At 41.0% G+C, this 18,234-nt stretch overlaps 2 protein-coding genes across 5 annotated transcripts in view; one reads left to right on the top strand and one right to left on the bottom strand.

Annotated features, from left to right (window-relative positions):
- The window catches only part of IMPA2 (inositol monophosphatase 2), a 27,228-nt gene extending 25,776 nt beyond the window's left edge, over window positions 1–1,452 (bottom strand). For 2 of the 3 annotated variants that reach the window (XR_006414341.1, XM_044426388.1), the window contains exon 1: window positions 1,299–1,449. Coding sequence is in view for 2 of the 3 variants with exons in the window: in XM_044426388.1 (XP_044282323.1) it covers window positions 1,299–1,400 (102 nt within the window). In the remaining variant the exon portion in view is untranslated. Of the gene's footprint in view, window positions 1–1,298 lie in introns of all 3 variants that reach the window. The other variant, XM_044426387.1, reaches the window with a different exon arrangement.
- A 6,639-nt stretch (window positions 1,453–8,091) lies between these two features.
- Window positions 8,092–16,993, top strand: LOC123021658 (centrosomal protein of 290 kDa-like). Of its 2 annotated transcripts, none has more exons than XM_044426632.1 (7): window positions 8,092–8,309; window positions 9,671–9,813; window positions 10,464–10,550; window positions 12,042–12,132; window positions 13,346–13,514; window positions 14,346–14,443; window positions 16,747–16,993. In XM_044426632.1, the coding sequence occupies exons 1-7, from the start codon at window positions 8,277–8,279 to the stop codon at window positions 16,906–16,908; spliced, it is 783 nt and encodes a 260-aa protein (XP_044282567.1). In that variant the 5' UTR covers window positions 8,092–8,276; the 3' UTR covers window positions 16,909–16,993. The 2 variants fall into 2 exon arrangements, with proteins under 2 accessions (XP_044282567.1, XP_044282569.1); XM_044426634.1 differs by lacking the exon at window positions 16,747–16,993 and adding an exon at window positions 16,525–16,739.
- Window positions 16,994–18,234: the final 1,241 nt, after the last annotated feature.

Genomic DNA, 18,234 nt, shown 5'->3' with positions numbered 1-18,234 from the left:
GCTTTCCTGTAACTTCCGCTTTAGTACAACCTTCCATTTTCAGAACTTCATTTCCCTATAAAGAAATCTGGGAACTTGGCCTGGAGAATGATTACATATAGAATCACTCTAGCTACATGTTTGGGTTAAAAAAAATGAAGGCAATAGAACTTGCAGTCAAAACTTCAATTGATATTTTGCATTCTGCACTTAATTCTCATCAGTTTGTTTACTTGTGTGTGGGCCGGAGGCATTATATTAATTTAATTCCATTTACATGAATACCACACACACACAATCTTCACTACTAGTGCATTTTTCCCATTAAGACTGGTTTCTACAAATCATGTTTTGTTCACTGAGACTTTTCTTAGTGGGTATACTCTTGTTACTCAAATGGATACATTCTAACATTTGCCTACACAGCAAAAGTATCCAAAGCTGAAAAACAGCAGAAAAACAAGTCAGTTCAGAACTACAGAACATTACCTAAACTTCTGTTGAACATTAACAAAATTTTCTCTTAACTACTACAGATACACCATTACATCTGACTCTTTCAGATTAAAACACACACTGCACAATGGTCTTTTCTTATATAAAAGTGTGATTACAACTCCACTTTTGATATTCTAAAATATTTTCAAGTGGGCTACTTTCTGCGACCTCTAGAAAAATTAAAGCAGCTTTTCCCTCTCCCTTCAGTTGACCTGACCCAGTTGGAACCATTTCTGAAAAATGTACTTATGTTTGATCCCTATGCACGTTTACTGGAGAATGTGAAAGAACCACTGTAGTATAGAAAGAGGCAGTGTTTCACAGTGGTCAGAGCAGTTCAGAAGAAAACTTGGGAGAGCTGGGTTCTGGTCTCCACTTGACCACGAAGGTCACCAGATGACTTTGGAACTGACTCCCCTAACCCACTTCACAGGGCTGTAGTCAGGATCAAATGGAGAAAAGGAGGAGAACCATATAAGTTGCCTTGGATTCTTTGCAGAGGAACAAAATAGTCATAAAAGACAAATCAAAACCGGAATTGAACAGGACTCGCTGCCAAATCGGCATGTGCAGCTGTCAGATCTGTGCACACGAACGGACGGGCTGCCCTTTGCGTGCCAGCGGATGGCAAGAACACGCACAGACCTTAAAGGGGAAGGGGGCGAAGATCCATTTTGGGAGCTTCCTCAGATACCCTCAAGCTGGGCGGGGGCGGAGCTTGCGGGACGGAGAGGATGTCGCCCCCTGGCCGGGCTCTCCTCCCCCGGCGCGCACCGCCTGCTCGCGAGGAGCGCCGCGCGCCCGCCGCCGCCGCCGCTCACCTGTCCCGCCCGGAGCGCCAGCTGCACCGCCACCTCCACGCACTCCTTCCAGGGGTCGTCGGCACCGCCGGCGGCCGCCCCGCGCCCCGCGCTGGGCTTCATGGCTGCTCCGCGCGGCGCGCCCGTCCTCTCCCCGCTGGAGCGCTTGCGGCACCGGAGCGGCTGCGGGGAAAGCGGAGGCTCCTTCCTCCGGGCGGCCGGGCCGCGCGCCGCTTCCGCCGCGGGGAGGCGGAGCACCTGCTCGCTTGAGGCGCCGCGCAGCGCCCTTCCTGCTCGCCGCCGCGGCCCGCTCCCCTCCTCGGCTCGCCCTGCCCCTGGGAGGAGGGAGCGAGGCGCCGCCCCGCGGCCCAGTGACGGCGCTGTCTGCCCGTCGAAGCGCGCCGCGGCCGCCCTCGGCCCCGGCCCCCGCGGCGGGCGGGTGCCCATTTTAGGACGCCGTGCGGGGCGGCGGGCGCTGTCGGGGCCGGGTCCCGCTCGCGGTCCAAGATCCTGCGCTCGGCTGCGCGATCGTGCACCGCGCGGGACGTGGCTCGCGGGAAGCCCCGGCGTCTTTTTCGCAACACGCGCCCCCTGCCCTGGAGGAGCGGGGCGCAGCCCGCCTGGCTCCCTCCGCACCCTTCGAAGTTGCAGCGAGCTCTGCGCACGTCTTCGCGGGACAGTTTCTTCCGAGCCGCAGAATAGCGCTCTGATGGTGGTGCCGACGATAATTTACCAGCCAAATGGGCTGAAGGCAAAGCTAGGCCACCTGGCGTTCGAAAGCATGGCACGGTTTTATTTTCTATGCAGAGCAAGAACATGGGCGAGCAATATCGGTTAAATCTGATCCTCAGATTTTGCAAAAGAGGAAGAGCGCGATGCTATGTAACTTTACACAGAAACTCCCGGCATGCCCCAATCAGCTGGCCGGGGCCTGGGGTGGGGGGATTTGTAGGCCTTTTAAAAAATCTAACCTTGCATAAGCGTATGCATGTTTAAACAGAAGAAAAGACAACCCCCAAAACATATGCATAAACTCAGAAGCAGACCCCACTGAACATGGGCAGCAATATTGGTTAATTCTGTTCCTTAAATTTTAGAAAGAGAGGAAGAATATTACAGAAAACATAACATAGTCAAGACCTACATTGGAACATCAGTTTTATTTGGAGTGTAATTTGCTTGTTCTTTCTGCTTTACAAATGCTTACCAAAATAGTTTTATGAGGCACTGTCTTTCCAGAAGACAGAGTGCAAGGACGGAAGAAGTACATTTACTGTTGTTCTGCCTATGAAATAAACAGGTCTCTGGCTTGTGTCTGCCTTGACTACATGCCCAAGTAAAGCTAATCACAAATTAGAAATTTCCTGCACATCAGAAATATGAAGCAAGGCCATCTTAGGTAAGCATGTTCTTGAAGACCTTGCCCCATTCTATGTGGGAAATTTTTGATTTGTATTTTAAGCAAATTACAAAGAGAAACATGCTCCTTCTCACACACACTTCAAAGGGATATTAATATATCCATTCTCATTATTATTTTTAAGAGATACTAATGTATTTGTTTATTTAAGCTTTTATATACTGTTCATTAGTAGCAAGCTCTCATGCATCCATTCCTTGCCAAGCTGATGTATCCATTCCTTGTTTGTGTGATACTGCATGATCTTACACTAATAATTAATGCTATAATTATTTTTTAACTTAATGTTGTAAGCCGCCCCGAGGCTTTGGCGAATGGGGCGGCATAAAAATGTTTTAATAAAAATAAATAAATAATCCCAAAGTCCTTTCCCTACTGCAGCAAACATACTTGTGTACCTCAGGTTTCAAGTTGAAGCATGATTTGTGAATATTCTGTGTAAACCAGAATTATAATAGCTTGTTACTCATAAGAGCATGAAGTCTGGGTTTGTAGAGAACTTTTTATGTTTTCTTCACCGTGTAGAAGTTGTAGGATCAGCTTGTGAATAATAGGTAAATATTTATTCATTATATTATGCTGAATCACAGACAGTTCCTAATAAGGAACTTTTCTAATTTTAGTATTAGCAAGCATCAATGCAGTATTTTTTGGACTATTGTTTATGGTAAACTTGAAAGTACATTCTGAAAGGTTGTATCATAACCCAAGAAGTTCCTGCATCATGTTAGTTAAATGGTAAGAGTTGTATCCAAATTAGTCCTACTTAGAATAGATCCACCAAAATCAATGGGATTTCTATTAGACTAACAGTAGGTACGGTCTATTGGGTACCATCCAAAGGATTCTGAAAAAAGAAGCATAGCTCAGTGGCATTCAGTCATTTCAAATTACTTTTATCTGAGCAATTCAGGTTAGTTCAGCATGAAATGCAGTTGTTTATTAGTTGTTGGACTGTACCCTAATCTACTTTCATAACCTCTAAGTAAAGCTTTCATAACTACCCACTTTCATAACTCCACTTCTAAGTGATAATGCTCATTTTAAATGCTCAGTAAAAACAGAGTTACTTTGATGAACCTGAATGTTGAAGGGCAGTGGCAGAGCCGCCATGATAGGGCACTTGCCCATGCCCATATCCCAGCAAGGGGCTCAACTGTTGACCACCTCACTGCTGTTGGCTGCTGCTGCTGCCTGTTCACCTGCGCGCTCTCTCTCCAAGATGACTGTCATGTTTTGTGCAATTGCCAAAAACCTCATGGTCATGTTGTCTGGAGGCTTCAGAGAGGATGGTCTTCTCTTCCTAATGCTCCCATGTTTTCCCATCACTGGGGCTGCTTTTCTTGCCACAGAAAATCCATGCTATCCTTAGTAGCAGTGACAAAAGTGAAGGAAAGGGACCACAGTTGCCCTGTCTTTCTTGGCAGTGGGATGCTCAGAGGGAGACATTATCATACCATAAAGATATGATAATGGCCAACATGTGTTGCTTCTGGAGGGCAATGACACTTACCAAATCTTTGCTTAAGGGCCCTCCAAAATCTATCACCTACACTGCTGAAATCCACTTGTTTATCCATCTTTCTGTAGTTTCTACCATCTGGAGAATGAATGCACATTATATTTTTATATTCTAATTTAAGTGAAAACGTTATGAAAAGGCAAACTTTTCTGTCTCAAAAGAACTGAAACTGACATTCATTTCCTTTTAACTGGTATGATGTTTCCTTCCTTTCCTGTGATACACTATTTTCCTGTACAAAACGAATACATGCCAGTGTTTTCTGTGCCATCTGGAACACATTATAGTCAATTCAGCCATCCAAAACCATAAATGAATCCCAGGGTCAGAGAAAGGTGAAGCATCTGTAAGCTGAAATCAATGTGGTGATCCTCAGGCAGCAATTGACATCTTTCACAGTAACTGTACACTATGCAGAATGGTTCAGCTGACTTGCAGCTGAAAAATATTTCAGTCTGCTGAATTGTGTTCTTTCTTTTTTTCTTTCTGATTTTTAAAATCAAATATGTTTTTATTTGATAGTTTTAATACTTTAATTAACTTGTCATATTATTTGTATTTAATTGTAGGTGTCTTGAGCACTATTTTGAATAGGGATGTAGAGCATACATTTAATACATAAAGAAATATACAAGCAGAAACTGAAATCAGGAGGGTATTCTAATCAGAATAATACTTACTAAGAAGAGCAGGAGCCAAGGGTTTGGCTGTATTAACCAACCTTCTCCAACCTCGTGCCCTTCAGATATGTTAGATTACAACTCCCACCATGTCCATGCTGTCTTGGGAAGATGGAGGCACCAGCTTGGGAAAGTCTGGTGCAGAGGATTCAAACAAAAGAACAACCAATATAGGAAGAACCTGAGCCAGAGCCAAAGCAGCCCTTTTCCCTGGAATGGCACTTTCATGCTAGAGACCATTAGCACTGCTGAGGCATGCTTTTCCGTAACAATCTTGAAGTGGAATTAAAATGGTGGTTCCTCATAAGCACAAACTGAAATATTAACCTGCAAAATCCTGCAATATTAACTTTGTCTATTGCCGAGAAAATCCTAGTATAATGTCTATGCACAAGTAGGTCCTGCAGTGAAGATTCTCAGCAGTGATAAAGACTGCAATCCTATACACACTTATCTGGCCATAAGCCTTAGGATTTCCTTCAGAACAGACATACAAGGGATAACTGTCTAAAATGTCCACATTTTTCAGTCTGATTTATTACTAATTATGGAACAGCCCTTTAGCTGCCTCTTGAATACTCTCTCCCGATTGCCTCCTATTCTCTGTTTTTATTTTTGTGGTGATGGTGCTATGTAATTGCTAATTTCCATGCATGATTTTCTTCATTTTGTTACTTTTCCTTGAACAGTGAAATGGCTCCACTCAACAACCTAAGTGAATTTATGAACCAACAGACTTATCATGAGGGTATATATTTATTTAAAACATTTCTACCCCAATTTTCTACCATGAGGGCTTCCACACAAAAATAATGCAGTTCAAGCATATACTATAAAGAAAAGATATTAAAATAAAAATCAGGAACAGCATCAACATTCTAAGTATCATATGATATGCTGTAATAAATAAATCTGAACAAACAATGGTTTGATAATTTTGGCAATAATTGGGAGAACATGACAAGTTTATCTTATGCCTTAACTTTGGATTCCCCTGGCTTGAATAGAGCCACAGATAAAGGGGAATATGCTTCTTCCCTCTAAATCTAAAGAGAGGTGCCTTGTGTGGACCAGGCTGTACAATGGTCAACACATTGACCATTGGTAAAAGGTTGGAGTTGATGAGAGCTCAAGTTCAAATCATCTGGAGAGTACCAATTTGGGTAGTCTATTGTAGAGTGTGTTCTGATCTATTTCACTTTCTTTGTGGTTTTCTATGTGATACGGTTATTGAATAATAAAGAGCTAAGCAGACCGTGTGAGATCAAGGCGAAACATATATTAGCTTCCTGGAAATTTTAAAGCATGTATGTATGTTAAGAATAACATGCCTAAAGCTATTTTGCAATCTGCTGCATGTTTAGACAGAAAAAACCCCGGTTGCTCCCAACATTCCCAAGCCTGCAATATCTCATTCTAGCATATTATCCAGTCTAAACATGCATTTGATTGCACTTTAAATAGCTAAAAGCTTGAAAATTCTGTATTAGGTTAATTGAGAACTATACAAGTTTTTGTATCTGACTATTGTGAGGTTAAATTTGTTACTATTGATTAGATCAAGATTTCAATAGTAGTCTTTTATAGTTTATCTTGAAAAAACAAAACAAAACAAAAACTGGGCCATTTTGTTAGCCTGCAGAAAAGTAAGTGGTAGTTTTATTTACATAATGTGTTATCATACAAAATGTTTAGCAACCTGTTTGCTTTTATTCATTCCTGTTGTGAACAATTTTATCTAATGTATACAACATCTTGGAACAAAGTGTTTTTAATGTGTTTTATGTAGCAAAAATAGCTTGCAAACAAGTTTCAATGAAGTTGATTACAGTGTCACCAGGGCCAGACTTTTTCCATGCTTAAACAGGGGAATTACTCTTTCATATTATGCCTGATTGTCTATGGAAGTTCTGGATGTCTTGGAGAACAATTCCATCCTGGTTTGTTCTTGGTCCTCCACCTGCCTTACCTCTGACAAAATTTGGATGAGGAGCAGATCATGTCTAGGCCAGCAGAGCTGGACTGCTCCTGTTTTCCTATAGTTTGTTCTCAGACAGCTTATTTGAACTGCAGGAATTCTCACTGAACAGGGCTTGGTGGAATTTTTATCAACTTCCACAGTATGTCAATGGCAGTTCTAAGTACGAACTGCTTTCATTACACAAGCCTATGATTGTATTTAGATCGGGCTTAATCCAGGCTTAAAGAATGATATGAAAGTCACTTCGTACACCCCCTTCAATTTTGATATTTTGTCATGTTTGATTATACAAATGCTTATGTATTTCTTCATCCAAAAGACAACCATGGCAGTCCAGGAGAAAAAAAATACCTCAAATTTGAGTAATACGTTTCTTAGGACCTACCAATATGCCACCAAGTATGCAAAGTTCTCCAGAACTCCTCACCATGTTAGTTGATACAAAAAGCAGGTGATGTGGGAAGCAATCTAAAATTGTGGGTTACGTTGTATCCATGAGTCTTGCCCTTTTTAGATCCAGTATCCAAATGTAGATTTGCAGACTGAAGCAGGTATGCAAACTTACAGTTAGCCTGGCTGCAGCGTGCTCGACATTGCCGCCTTTTCCCTGTCTAAACCAACCTCACGCTAAATGAAATCGTTACTGATAGGTGCAAGTATCCGATTACACATAGCTACTTAATTCGATCTGTAGCTCTCCATTCTGAGACGGGCTTGGAAACTGCAGACTTTATAGCCACAGTCCCTGCGCACACTCTGGGAACTACTACTCGTTCATGCCCGCTTTCTGTACCACGTACGGGGGATTCGAAATTGCATACGAGCCCAACGACCCTTCAGCGCAACGGACTCCCATCCCCAACGCCCGCGACGACGGCGACGAGGAGACCAATCAGTTCTGTGCTCGGTCGCCATGGAAACTCTGAAGCGGAAGTTCCGAAGGGGGACCTTAAGCTACAGTCACGTGGTGGCAACGTCACGGGCTTCTGTTCCTCAACCTAACACACATTATTCGCGCTCTTCCACTCCCGTGTGTGCATGATGGCTGCCAAGAGCGCCTGTAAAATCGCAGAACTTTGAAATACTCTGGGGGGCGGGCAAAAAAGAGGCGGTCGCCCGCGGGGTGCTGACCTTAACCCTTCCGTCCCCAGTGGCGGGGCGCGCAGGCAGCGGGAGAGCCGGCCCGCGGGGGGGGGGGGCGCTTTTGCTCGAGGTTCTTTTCCCGTGGTTAACGGGCCTGCTGGCTTAAGCCGTTGAAGCCGAAGGCCGCAGGAACGGGCCGCCCGTGGGTCGCCGCTCAGACTCCACGCGCTCCGCCCCGTTGCTTGTGTCGTCGTGCGAGGGGGTGGGACCGCTTAAACCTGTCCGCGGATACTCGGTGTGGCAGGAGGAGTGGATGGCGCTGCCCTCCGTTCACAGGTGCCTCCAAGTGAGTGGCAAGAGGCGGCTTATCTGGGCCCCGGCGGAGCTTCAAGAGGCTTTTGCCGGTGAATACACACGCTTCCGTTGGAGCTGGCATTTAACGCGGACTTCCTCAGCCTTGCGCCATCCAGATGTGCTGGTCTGCCACTGGCAGCTACCTAGGCGGTCCTGGGAATTGTGGCCAGAGCATCTGGGGGTCACCAGGTTGGGGATCCTGCTCTAGAATGAGTTGCACCGTGCTTCGGCGCTTCTCCGATCTCAGGAATGCCATCGCTCCTCCTCTTGCTGTCCCTGCGTGGCAGAGTCCAGGTTGTCAGTTGCACAATTCAGAATCTACATTAACCTGTCTGCAGTGAAGTCATCTGCAGAGGAGCTCATTTGGCCAAGTGACCCCGCAAGTTGCTGGTGGAATCCTCTCGAGTGTATCCCTCTGCTTCTGGCATTTTCTAAAGAAGAATGGTTACTCTTTTGGTCCTAGACAGAAACCTTGTTTATTCTCCTAGGTAGTTAAAATATTTTAATGGCTTAAGTAAGGTTTGTGCTGCTTTACTTTTTTCTTTTGCTATTTTAAAATAGTTCTTATTGTCAATTTTAGGACAGCAAAGCCATTCTGGGAACATTGTAGCTCAAGGTGCAATATATTTAATTAGTATTATTAATTGTTATTCCTTGGTTGGTCTTACTGATTTTATTGTTACTGCTTTTATTGCATTTGATGATTTTATTGCATTGGTTTGTGGAATTGATTATATGTAAGCCGCTCAGAAAGCCTATGGTTTATTGGATGGAATATAAATCAAATAGATAAAGTCCCCAAAGAAGGTATGTTTCACTTGATCCCCCCCCCCCCCCACTCCCCAGCTTTAACCCCTTGTCCATCCAGTGCTGGGAAAATCCTGCATCTGTATTCCTTTAATATAGCTGTAAAAAGAATATAAACTGTATAAAAGGGCGGGGGAGTGGCACCTTAAGGAAAATACATGTAGTTATTGCTTACTTATGCAGTTTCTTAATACAGTAGTCTTCCCAAATGCCCAAGGGAGAAGTGAAGTAAGCAAACTTAAAGCTGTTGTAACTAACAATAGGTGTTTCTACACTGTACAAACCATTTTCCCCCTGCTATTGTAAGATAGGGTGATGGTGGCTGTCTGTCTAGAAAAGGGGGGTTCCAGAATTTTTAGATCGCCCACAGATCATCGTTAAGCTGTGGACTTGACTCCATAATGTTGACTGGCTGTCATATAATTTGTTATATGATGAATAAAGATAATTTTCACCATTTTGCTTCATGCAGTGTGAGTTATTAGATTGCATTAGGCAACTGACCTTCACCTCTTCCTAAACTTAGAAAAAATCTCACTTTTCCAGCTCAGTCAAGAAAATCAGCTGCTGCTTAAAAAGCTGAGGCATACACGACTAAAAAACAAGCAGTTGGAATATGACTTGGCACAGTTACAGAAAGAACTGCATGTACAACAGACGTTAATACCAGCCTTTGTCACAAAGAGAGAGTAAGAATGGATATGTATTGCTTCGGCATCCCAAAGGTTGTTTTGCATGTAGAACCTGTGGTTATTCTTCATATTAATTGTCAGCCTTGTTTGTAACCTATCTATGCAGTGCGGGATTTGAATTCACTTGGAACCACTGACAAATTCGATGGTTAAGCTGAGGGTCAGTCTACATACTAATACTGCCATGATAATATGTCTTGATATTTTTTAGAAGATATTTATAGTTGTAAATAAGACAGTGTACCTTTTGCCAGGCTGGCTTAACATGCTGTAACATGCTTTGTGTGTGTAGTATGCTAACTATTTTGTAATGGAATCCTTATAGCTAGTTGGTCTGCAAAGTTATGTTTATTTGTGTAACAAACACTCTGACATGCTGGACAATAGGTCTTAATCCAGGAAAATGTACTTAGAATTGCATCTTTAAATGCTCTGGTAGGAAAAAAAATAATGATTTATTACAAATAGTTCTTCCTGTATGAATGATTTCAGTTTTGCCTTGAAAGAAGCATAACAACTGAACTGTCACTTTGCTTTTCAACTGTTCCTGAACAACTTTTGCTGATCATAAGACAGAATATATCTTTATGTTAGTAAAATCTGTTCATACCAAAGAGATTTTAAGTTATTGTGTTTGTTTAATTTAGTGTGCCAGTTCAAACAGAAAACCACTTATACCATAGAGGTGATGGGATTTACCTCAAGGAAAATGCAATAGTAAAGGAAAATGCTAGGTAAGCTTTATTTATTTATTTAAAACATTTATATCCTGCCCTTTCCAATGAATGGCTCAGGATGGCTTACAGTGATTAAAATAGCATATGAAATACAATGATACAATAGTTAATAAATAATAGACCAACATAGCAACTACTTTCATAACTAAAGAGAAAGAAAAAATAAAGAATAAAGAATGTGAGTGTGGAAATCTTAAAAGGCTTTGCCGAGATAGTTCTATATATATCTTTATTACATATCCTGTGTATATTTATTCAAACAGTTTGTGTTCTGTGAGATAAGTTCCCATGTAAGTACACATATTATCGCAGCCCATGATATCAAAAATAATCACTTTCCAATTCTAAAAAGCAAGTCTAGCTCCTGTATTGAATACGATATTGACAGTGGATTTATCCAATTTGTGCTGTGACTTACCACATTTCCTTATAATGAGAATTTAGACAACTGAACTGATGTCGCTTTCATTTGTTAGGCCATGCTATAAATGTGAATCAGAATGTCTAGTGTTAAGATTCTCTTTTTTTCTGAGAGAGAGTAACAATTGTATTGTTCAGTTGCGCTGTCCCATTCATGGAATTTTATATAAAGTTCAGATGATATCATCTTTAGTTTGTACCTTTCCCATGTTTTCTTATCACTACTTCTGTCTCTTATCAGAAAAATCTGCTAAGAAGGCCAAAATGGAATAACAGTATCATGTTTCTAACTGCTCATGTTAGGAGCCCTCCATCTGAAAGTATCCCAGCATCCATTGGAGAGCTAGTGGGATAGAGCTAGAAATAGATCTCTGGATGATTTGAATGTTAACTCCCACATTTTTAACTATTGGCCATACTGGCAGGCAGTTCTGGGAGATTTACAGGTAGTCCAAAAAACCTGGAGAGCTGTAATCCTGAGAGCTTCATTATCAAAGACAGTTGAATCCAGCTCCAGCTTGAAAGTGTAGTCAGTGTTGGTTTGCTGGTGGCTGCTTGGAGCTTACTAGCCCATCTCTGGCTCTTACTGAGGCCTCTAACTTGCCTACTGGTTTGTCAGTTTCACCTCTGTCATCTTCAGCCTGACCTGCCACCTCCATAAATGTTCTCATTCTTACCCTGTAGTTTTTCTAAAACAAAACCAGAACATTTTACATATAGTAACATAGTCCGCCAAGTGCTGCTACTAGGCATCTTTAGTTCTTTTTGAGTAGGATATGGACAAGAACATGTGGGTGCTTCCTAGCAAGGCTTTTATTGTGCATTCGCTCTGCCTCATCACAAATGTCCTTTTCTGAATGGTTGGTCTAAGTGACACTATCTTCCCACTGCTCTGTATTTCCTCACCAGTATCATATTTCTTTTTATTTTCACAAAAAATCAGATATGGAGGGGAAGACATAATAGATACACAGTGCCTTTTGATTGTTAGTGCTACCCTGCCTGGAAGCACCCTAAACCTGTATTTGGAAAGTGTGTGATGCTTTCTGATTTTTGCATATTTTCTAGAGTACGCCAGATGTATAGTAATCTGCAGAAAAAGTATAATAAAGAATTAAAAGCAAACCAAGGACAAAGTGAAACGATCGCAACACTTTCTGTAAGATTTGGTCAAATAATTTGCTGATGTAACTTTTAAAAATATATTTTAATGTATGTCTGCATGCTACTTACCATATTTATGCTAAAGCAATAGCTACAAGACAAGTTATTTGTCAGCCCTGCTGCATTTGTCAACTGCAATTCCATTGGGTTGTTATTATAAATTACCTATCTTTCTTACATGCCATTATTATTAAGGTTAACTAAGTGTGTCCTTAACAATAACATCCATGTGCCATATTTGAACTGCAAGGGCATGCAAAGAGGTGTTTTCTTTGGTTACCCATAATAGTGCTACTCTCTTCTAGAAGTACATCAAAATATGCTTTCTGGAAAAGCTATAAAATGTTTTTTCTTTGGTTTGGCATTGCAATGGTCAGGATTACTCAGGTGTTGGGTAATTTAAAACCTAATTTGAATATTGTTTTTTTTTTATGCGTGGCACATTTTATTTTTAGCTCTTGTTACCCAATCATAGCTCTTCGGACTCAGAAATAGAACTCTGCAAGAAGATTTTTTGTGGATAAAATGCTTGAATCCAAATATGCGGTCATGGAAAAGCTGTTGCAGTGGCACATTTTTACAAAAATGTGCAAGCAGCAGCACAACATGAACTGATTAAAATTTAGTTTCGATCTAAGAATACAGCATATGTTGTCCACTGGTGCATAAGAAGAATAGTGCTCGTGGAACCCAATATGCTGCATCAGGGTTCTAACATTAGGGAAATGACATTAGACAATGGGGAGAAAGTGATCGTGCCTGTGCGATATGCCTTCCACTCCTGTAAGGCAGAATCTGCTTTATTCCGAATCTAGAATATAAATCGTTCATTTATTCCAGTGTTCTGCATGTGCTCCTGCCATACAGATGGTTGTTGATTTCATCCTGGCTGTTACTCACCATCTGTTTTGTGGTACATATTGGCTCAGTTGTGCCTTTATTTACATTTGTAGAACCCAGTTGACTGACAGAAGATGGGGATAATGCAACACTGCATGTATATTGAGTTAATGACATTACTTGTTTCAATCCCGGTCTTTCTTCACCCCCCCCTTTTTTTTTTGCTTTAGATTAAATTCTGACTTTTCTGTCATGATGAAAATAAAGAATAATGATTCTGAATTGGTGCACAAAGTTTACTTCCATGTTGGCTTTCAAATGCAGTCATTTTCTTGCTTAATTAAAATTGTTCTACTATTTTATCTTAGGTTAAAATTAATGATTTGGAACAGCGACTTCAGTTAGCAAACCAAAAGATAAAGGAGTTAGAAAGCAAAAAGGTGTCAAAAAAGGACAAAAAGGTTGCGCCAGAGGAAAAAATATTACCTCACAAATGCATGTGCAAAAGAAGGGGGAGCTGTTCCTGCAAATATTTAGGTAATAATATGCTTTGCTCTCATATATGTTGACACACCAGCCCTTGAGCGTTTGTGCTTCTTTCTTCCTGGCATACTTCATAGTTTTGTGGTGGGATTAAAACAGAACTGAGGATGGATACTGTGTATGTTGCCCTGAGCTCCTTGGAGGACGTGCTCAAAATAAATAAACATTCAATGATGTGACTATACTCTACTCAGCTCTGTATGAAGAATGAGTCCAGTATAACTGCTATCACCTGGGGCCATTCCTTTTCCCCTGCAAGGAATTTCTTGCTATCTGTTGTTATTCTGCTTCATGGTTTACATGTTTTCCTGCTACTCTTGGCTCATGTTTTATATAAACCTACAGTAAGTGAAGTAGATAGAAATTTCCAGTATAGATGTTAAAGCATGTCTTGCAAAACAGTGTGTTTGGGCTTTTATTTATTTATTAATTACAGTCATAACCCCGCATAATCTCAGTTTTATACACACAAATCTTACTTCCACAGTAGTTACTCTTCAGAACCTCCTGCATTGTGCCAGAGTCTGACCATTAGATGCACCCTGTCTTCAGAGATCTTTGACTCTTTAGCAACTCATAGACTCAGACTGTAAGCTGAATCTATAAAACAATGTAATAAAAGCAATGTAAAGCAGAATTAAAACTATATGAAAACATTCAGGTTTCTGGCTAATCGAAGTTAATACTAGCAATGCTTTCTCAAAATAGGTTTTTATAGGAAGATTTAAAATGCCTGGAGATACAACAATATTTTAAAAGTATAAATATATAACAAGATTAATGTTTCAATGAGTTTTGACTTAAAATATTTTAATTGTATCATAGACCAGTTGCTTTATGAGATTCAGCGTCTGAAGATGGAAAATGAAACACTATCCAAAGAAAGAAGAATGTTGAGAAATGAGCTTGCCGCATTAGACAAGGTAACTTATTTTTAGGTTGAGATGATATAGAGAAGGATCCCAGCAACACACAGAAAATATATGATGTGGAAGGAAAAGACTGTTGTGCCCACAGTCAGTGTTATACTTCCATTATTCCAATATCTGTACTGTAAGCCATGATGCTGTTGATTGCTGGGCAGGGAAGGATTCTATCATGTTCCTTTCCCAAGTCAGTTCAGCATTGATAGGGCTGTGCAGTTGTTTGGCAGGAAGAAGTCGTACATGTAGCAGCAGATCTACAGCCTTCTGTTGCATTCACAGTTCTATGAACTGAATTTGTAATATGACCAGTTAAGGTTAGTTTATAATTTAGACTGGAATTATATTATAACTTTGAATATGCAGTTAGGGAAATAAAAGTCTAAAATACAGTTTTACACATTTGTTCCATTTTTCTTTAACTGTATTATGTAAGTGAAATGTTCCTGTTTGAAAAGCAGAGCTCCTACATGCCCCAAACCCTAGACTTTGGTGAAACAAATTAATATATTGATATATATCAACAGCCCCACTAATGTTTAAACTCAGAAAAAATAAATACATAACTCTATAATTTTAAGGAGACCAAATATAAACTTTACCACTGACAAACTTTACCTAACCTATCACTACCAGCCAAAAGATAATCATGTGAGCAATGAGGGAATTTAATCAGGAAAGGCAGTATAAAACTTGCTTTCACAGAAGAATATAAATGACAGCTGAATAGAAGATGCAGTAAGGTTAAACCTAGCAGAACAAGTTTAATTTGTTTCTGCAGCTGCCCTAAGGCATAGAAGAGAATGGATTTAGGGGCTTGCAGGACAACACATAAAAATGAAGCCAGTGCTGTGTCCAGTCTAGTCAGAGCTGCTAAGATCCAAATAGGCATTCTGTATAGTAAAAAAAGGACAAAAGTTTTGCTTGGTAAACCTGCAATACCGTTGGGATCGATAAACTCCTGGACTGGAAAAAGAACCTCAGATAGCAGCTAAGTGAACTGAATCACATTCCTTCCAGAATGTGATTGAGATGGATTGACCAGGTACTAGAAACTGTAAAATGAAATCCTATGATAATGAAATGAATGCACTTGCTCTATCCGATGCCCTTTGATTATCCAAGGCTGGCTAGCTTTTCTGTATATACGTGCTTCTGAAAAAATAAGATCTTTGAGTTACTATAATTGATAGCTAGCTGGTTGTCCAGAAAAAAAATTGCATTAGCATTAAGTACAAAGTAGTTTCAAACCTACCTTTGTATAGGATAATAATGCAAGATTATCTGCGTACAATAAAATTGGCAAGTGGTGAGGATTCAGTTTAGGGAGATGGAAATTACTGTGTTTTAGCCTGAGAAGTAGATTGTGTAAATACAGCTTGATTGATGAGGGCCAATAAAGTGAGCCTCAATCCAGATAACATGGAAGTCCTCTTGGTGGGCAGACCAAGGTTTCAGGTAAGTGATTTTGACCTTGTCCTGGATGGGGTAGCACTTCCTCTAAAGGACAGGGTCTGCAGCCTGGGAGCACTCCTTGATCCAGAGCTGTCACTGGAAACCCAGGTGGCAGCGGTGGCAAGGAGTGCTTTCCTACAGCTTCAGCTGTTCCATCAGCTGCGTCCTTACCTGGACAAGCAGAGCCTAGCAACAGTGATTCATGCTCTGGTAACCTCCCGGTTGGATTATTGTAACGCGCTCTACGTGGGGCTGCCCTCAAAAGTGGTCCGGATACTTCAGCTGGTACAAAATAGGGCAGCCAGAGTGCTGATGGGGACTGGCCATTATTCTCATATAATGCCTGTCCTCTTCCAGTTGAAGTCTGGGCCCAATTCAAAGGCCCTGCTCCAAGAACCCTCCCTAAAGGAGGTAAAAAGGACACTAAGCTGGAATCTGATCTTTTTCAGTGTATGTACAGCTTACAAAGTTAAAAAGAAGGAATTTATTTGGTTTAAGACTTCAATACTTTACTTTAAACTTGGTTGGAACAGTCTTCTCAGTAAATTACTCTATAAACTTTGGCACAGATGCTTTTTTGGTCTTTCCAAAATGATAACAACAAATAAGCAACCCCTCTGTTGCAGGTGACAAAAGTATCCAGTAGTGAGAAGGTAAGATCCTAGATCTATTAGAAGCTGAAGAATAAGCTTCTTATTCTTTAGTCTGATTTACAAACACTGTTTGAGTTATTTCTAAAGCTCTTGTCTTTTAGAGAAATTTTCTTCAGTGGTGAATACAGGAAGGTATAACTTTTGTAACTGGGAAGTACAATTAACTAAAAGACTGTGTGATATTTACTTTTTCAGGATTTTTTTGATGAAATAGAAGATTTAAAATATGCTCTTAAAGAAGTCATAAAATTGAATACTCAATATGAAAAGTGTATGAAGGAACTAAGTTCAACTTATGGAATAACTTTTTCATCCATGTTGACATCTGGTAATCATCGTGTAGCTTCATACAAATAAAAAATTCGGACTGTTGGGAACTGTAAAATTAACTTACTATCAAGGCAACTTTCTATGTTTTGCAATAAAATGACTTTTAAAATCTTTTGTAAAATTTTATTTTCTTTATAAACCTGTATGTATTTTTTAATAAATACAGGCCAGTTTGGATGTAATGCTAAACAATTGTTTATCATTATATGGACAAGCCTGAACTTATATACTTCCACCTCTGCTTCTCTGCCCATTATACCTGAACTTGGGGAACGATGGTTAATTTAAACTAGGTCCAAACAGGCCAGGATCAAGCTGTATTTTATGGTTCTCACCTGTTCACTAGCTATATTTCAAGCCAGCAACATTTCTTCCAAGTAGGAATAATAAAATTAATAATAATAATACTAGAGTAGGCCTTCAAGCTTATGATTATAAGAAGAATATGAAAGATCTGGAAGAGGTTGGAAGGAAATCTACTTAGAGTTCTTTTAAACTTTCATTTTAAATGTGAAATTAATTTGTATATTAGGAACAGCTTAGGAATTGCTTGAATACTAAAGAGGTAAATAAATACCTCTTTCACTCTTGAATGGAAATGAACTCATAGATTTCTGATTTACTTGCCAGGAGAAAGGCATCATACTTATTACAAAAATAGAGCACACTAGAACTGACTGGTGATTACATCACACACTAAAACGCGCAATGCTAGGCATGGTTTTAGACAGACGAAAGTCCCACAGCTTCCAGCATGCACAAACAAGCTGTATTGGCTGGACTATTGGGGGAGTTACAGGATTTTCTGATTGTGCTCTAACCGATAATCAATTCATTTCTATGTTCATTCACAGCCTTAAGCACGCAGGGATCTACACAAGCATTTCTTAGTCAACCAACAGAAGACCACAACAACCTGGGAGATTAAACCAAAGTTTATTCAATTAGCTGAAATAAATACCTAGGGGCTGATGGGAGTTGTAGTCGACATCCGGAGAGCAGTGGGTTGGGGAAATCGGTATACGGCACGCCACGGCGAGCGATTCCAACAAAAGCACTTGCACGGCTCGCCGCCAAGCGCCTGCGCCCCGGGATCTGCCCGGCGCGCCACCCGCACGCCGAGCGCGGCAAGCCCAATGGAAGCGCCGCGCCCGCAGAGAGTCACGCGAATCCCGATGGCACTGCGGCTGCCGCGGCGGGGCCAACGGGAGCCGCGCAAAACGTCCTCTTGGCGAGGCTTTGCGGCTCCGCGCAGAAGTCGCAGCGCCGGAGCCGTGCAGCAGGCACACGTGCAAACTCTTTCCTCTGTTCTTCTGAAGCGAGCCGTCTTCTTCCGGGGACACGGTGACGTGA

This window comes from Varanus komodoensis, unplaced genomic scaffold, assembly GCF_004798865.1.
Source record: "Varanus komodoensis strain SLA01 unplaced genomic scaffold, ASM479886v1 scaffold17, whole genome shotgun sequence".
In the NCBI taxonomy this organism is placed as follows: Eukaryota; Metazoa; Chordata; class Lepidosauria; order Squamata; family Varanidae; genus Varanus; species Varanus komodoensis.
The sequence above is the reverse complement of the archived record's forward strand: the minus strand, read 5'-3'. Positions and strand labels throughout refer to the sequence as shown.

Bases quoted from the DNA above. Each gene is read 5' to 3' on its own strand.
- LOC123021658 (XM_044426632.1), top strand. From the start codon at position 8,277: ATGGCGCTGCCCTCCGTTCACAGGTGCCTCCAA. The intron at 13,515-14,345 runs GTAATAATATGC...ATTGTATCATAG, and splicing joins CTGTTCCTGCAAATATTTAG to ACCAGTTGCTTTATGAGATT. The intron at 14,444-16,746 runs GTAACTTATTTT...TTACTTTTTCAG, and splicing joins AGCTTGCCGCATTAGACAAG to GATTTTTTTGATGAAATAGA.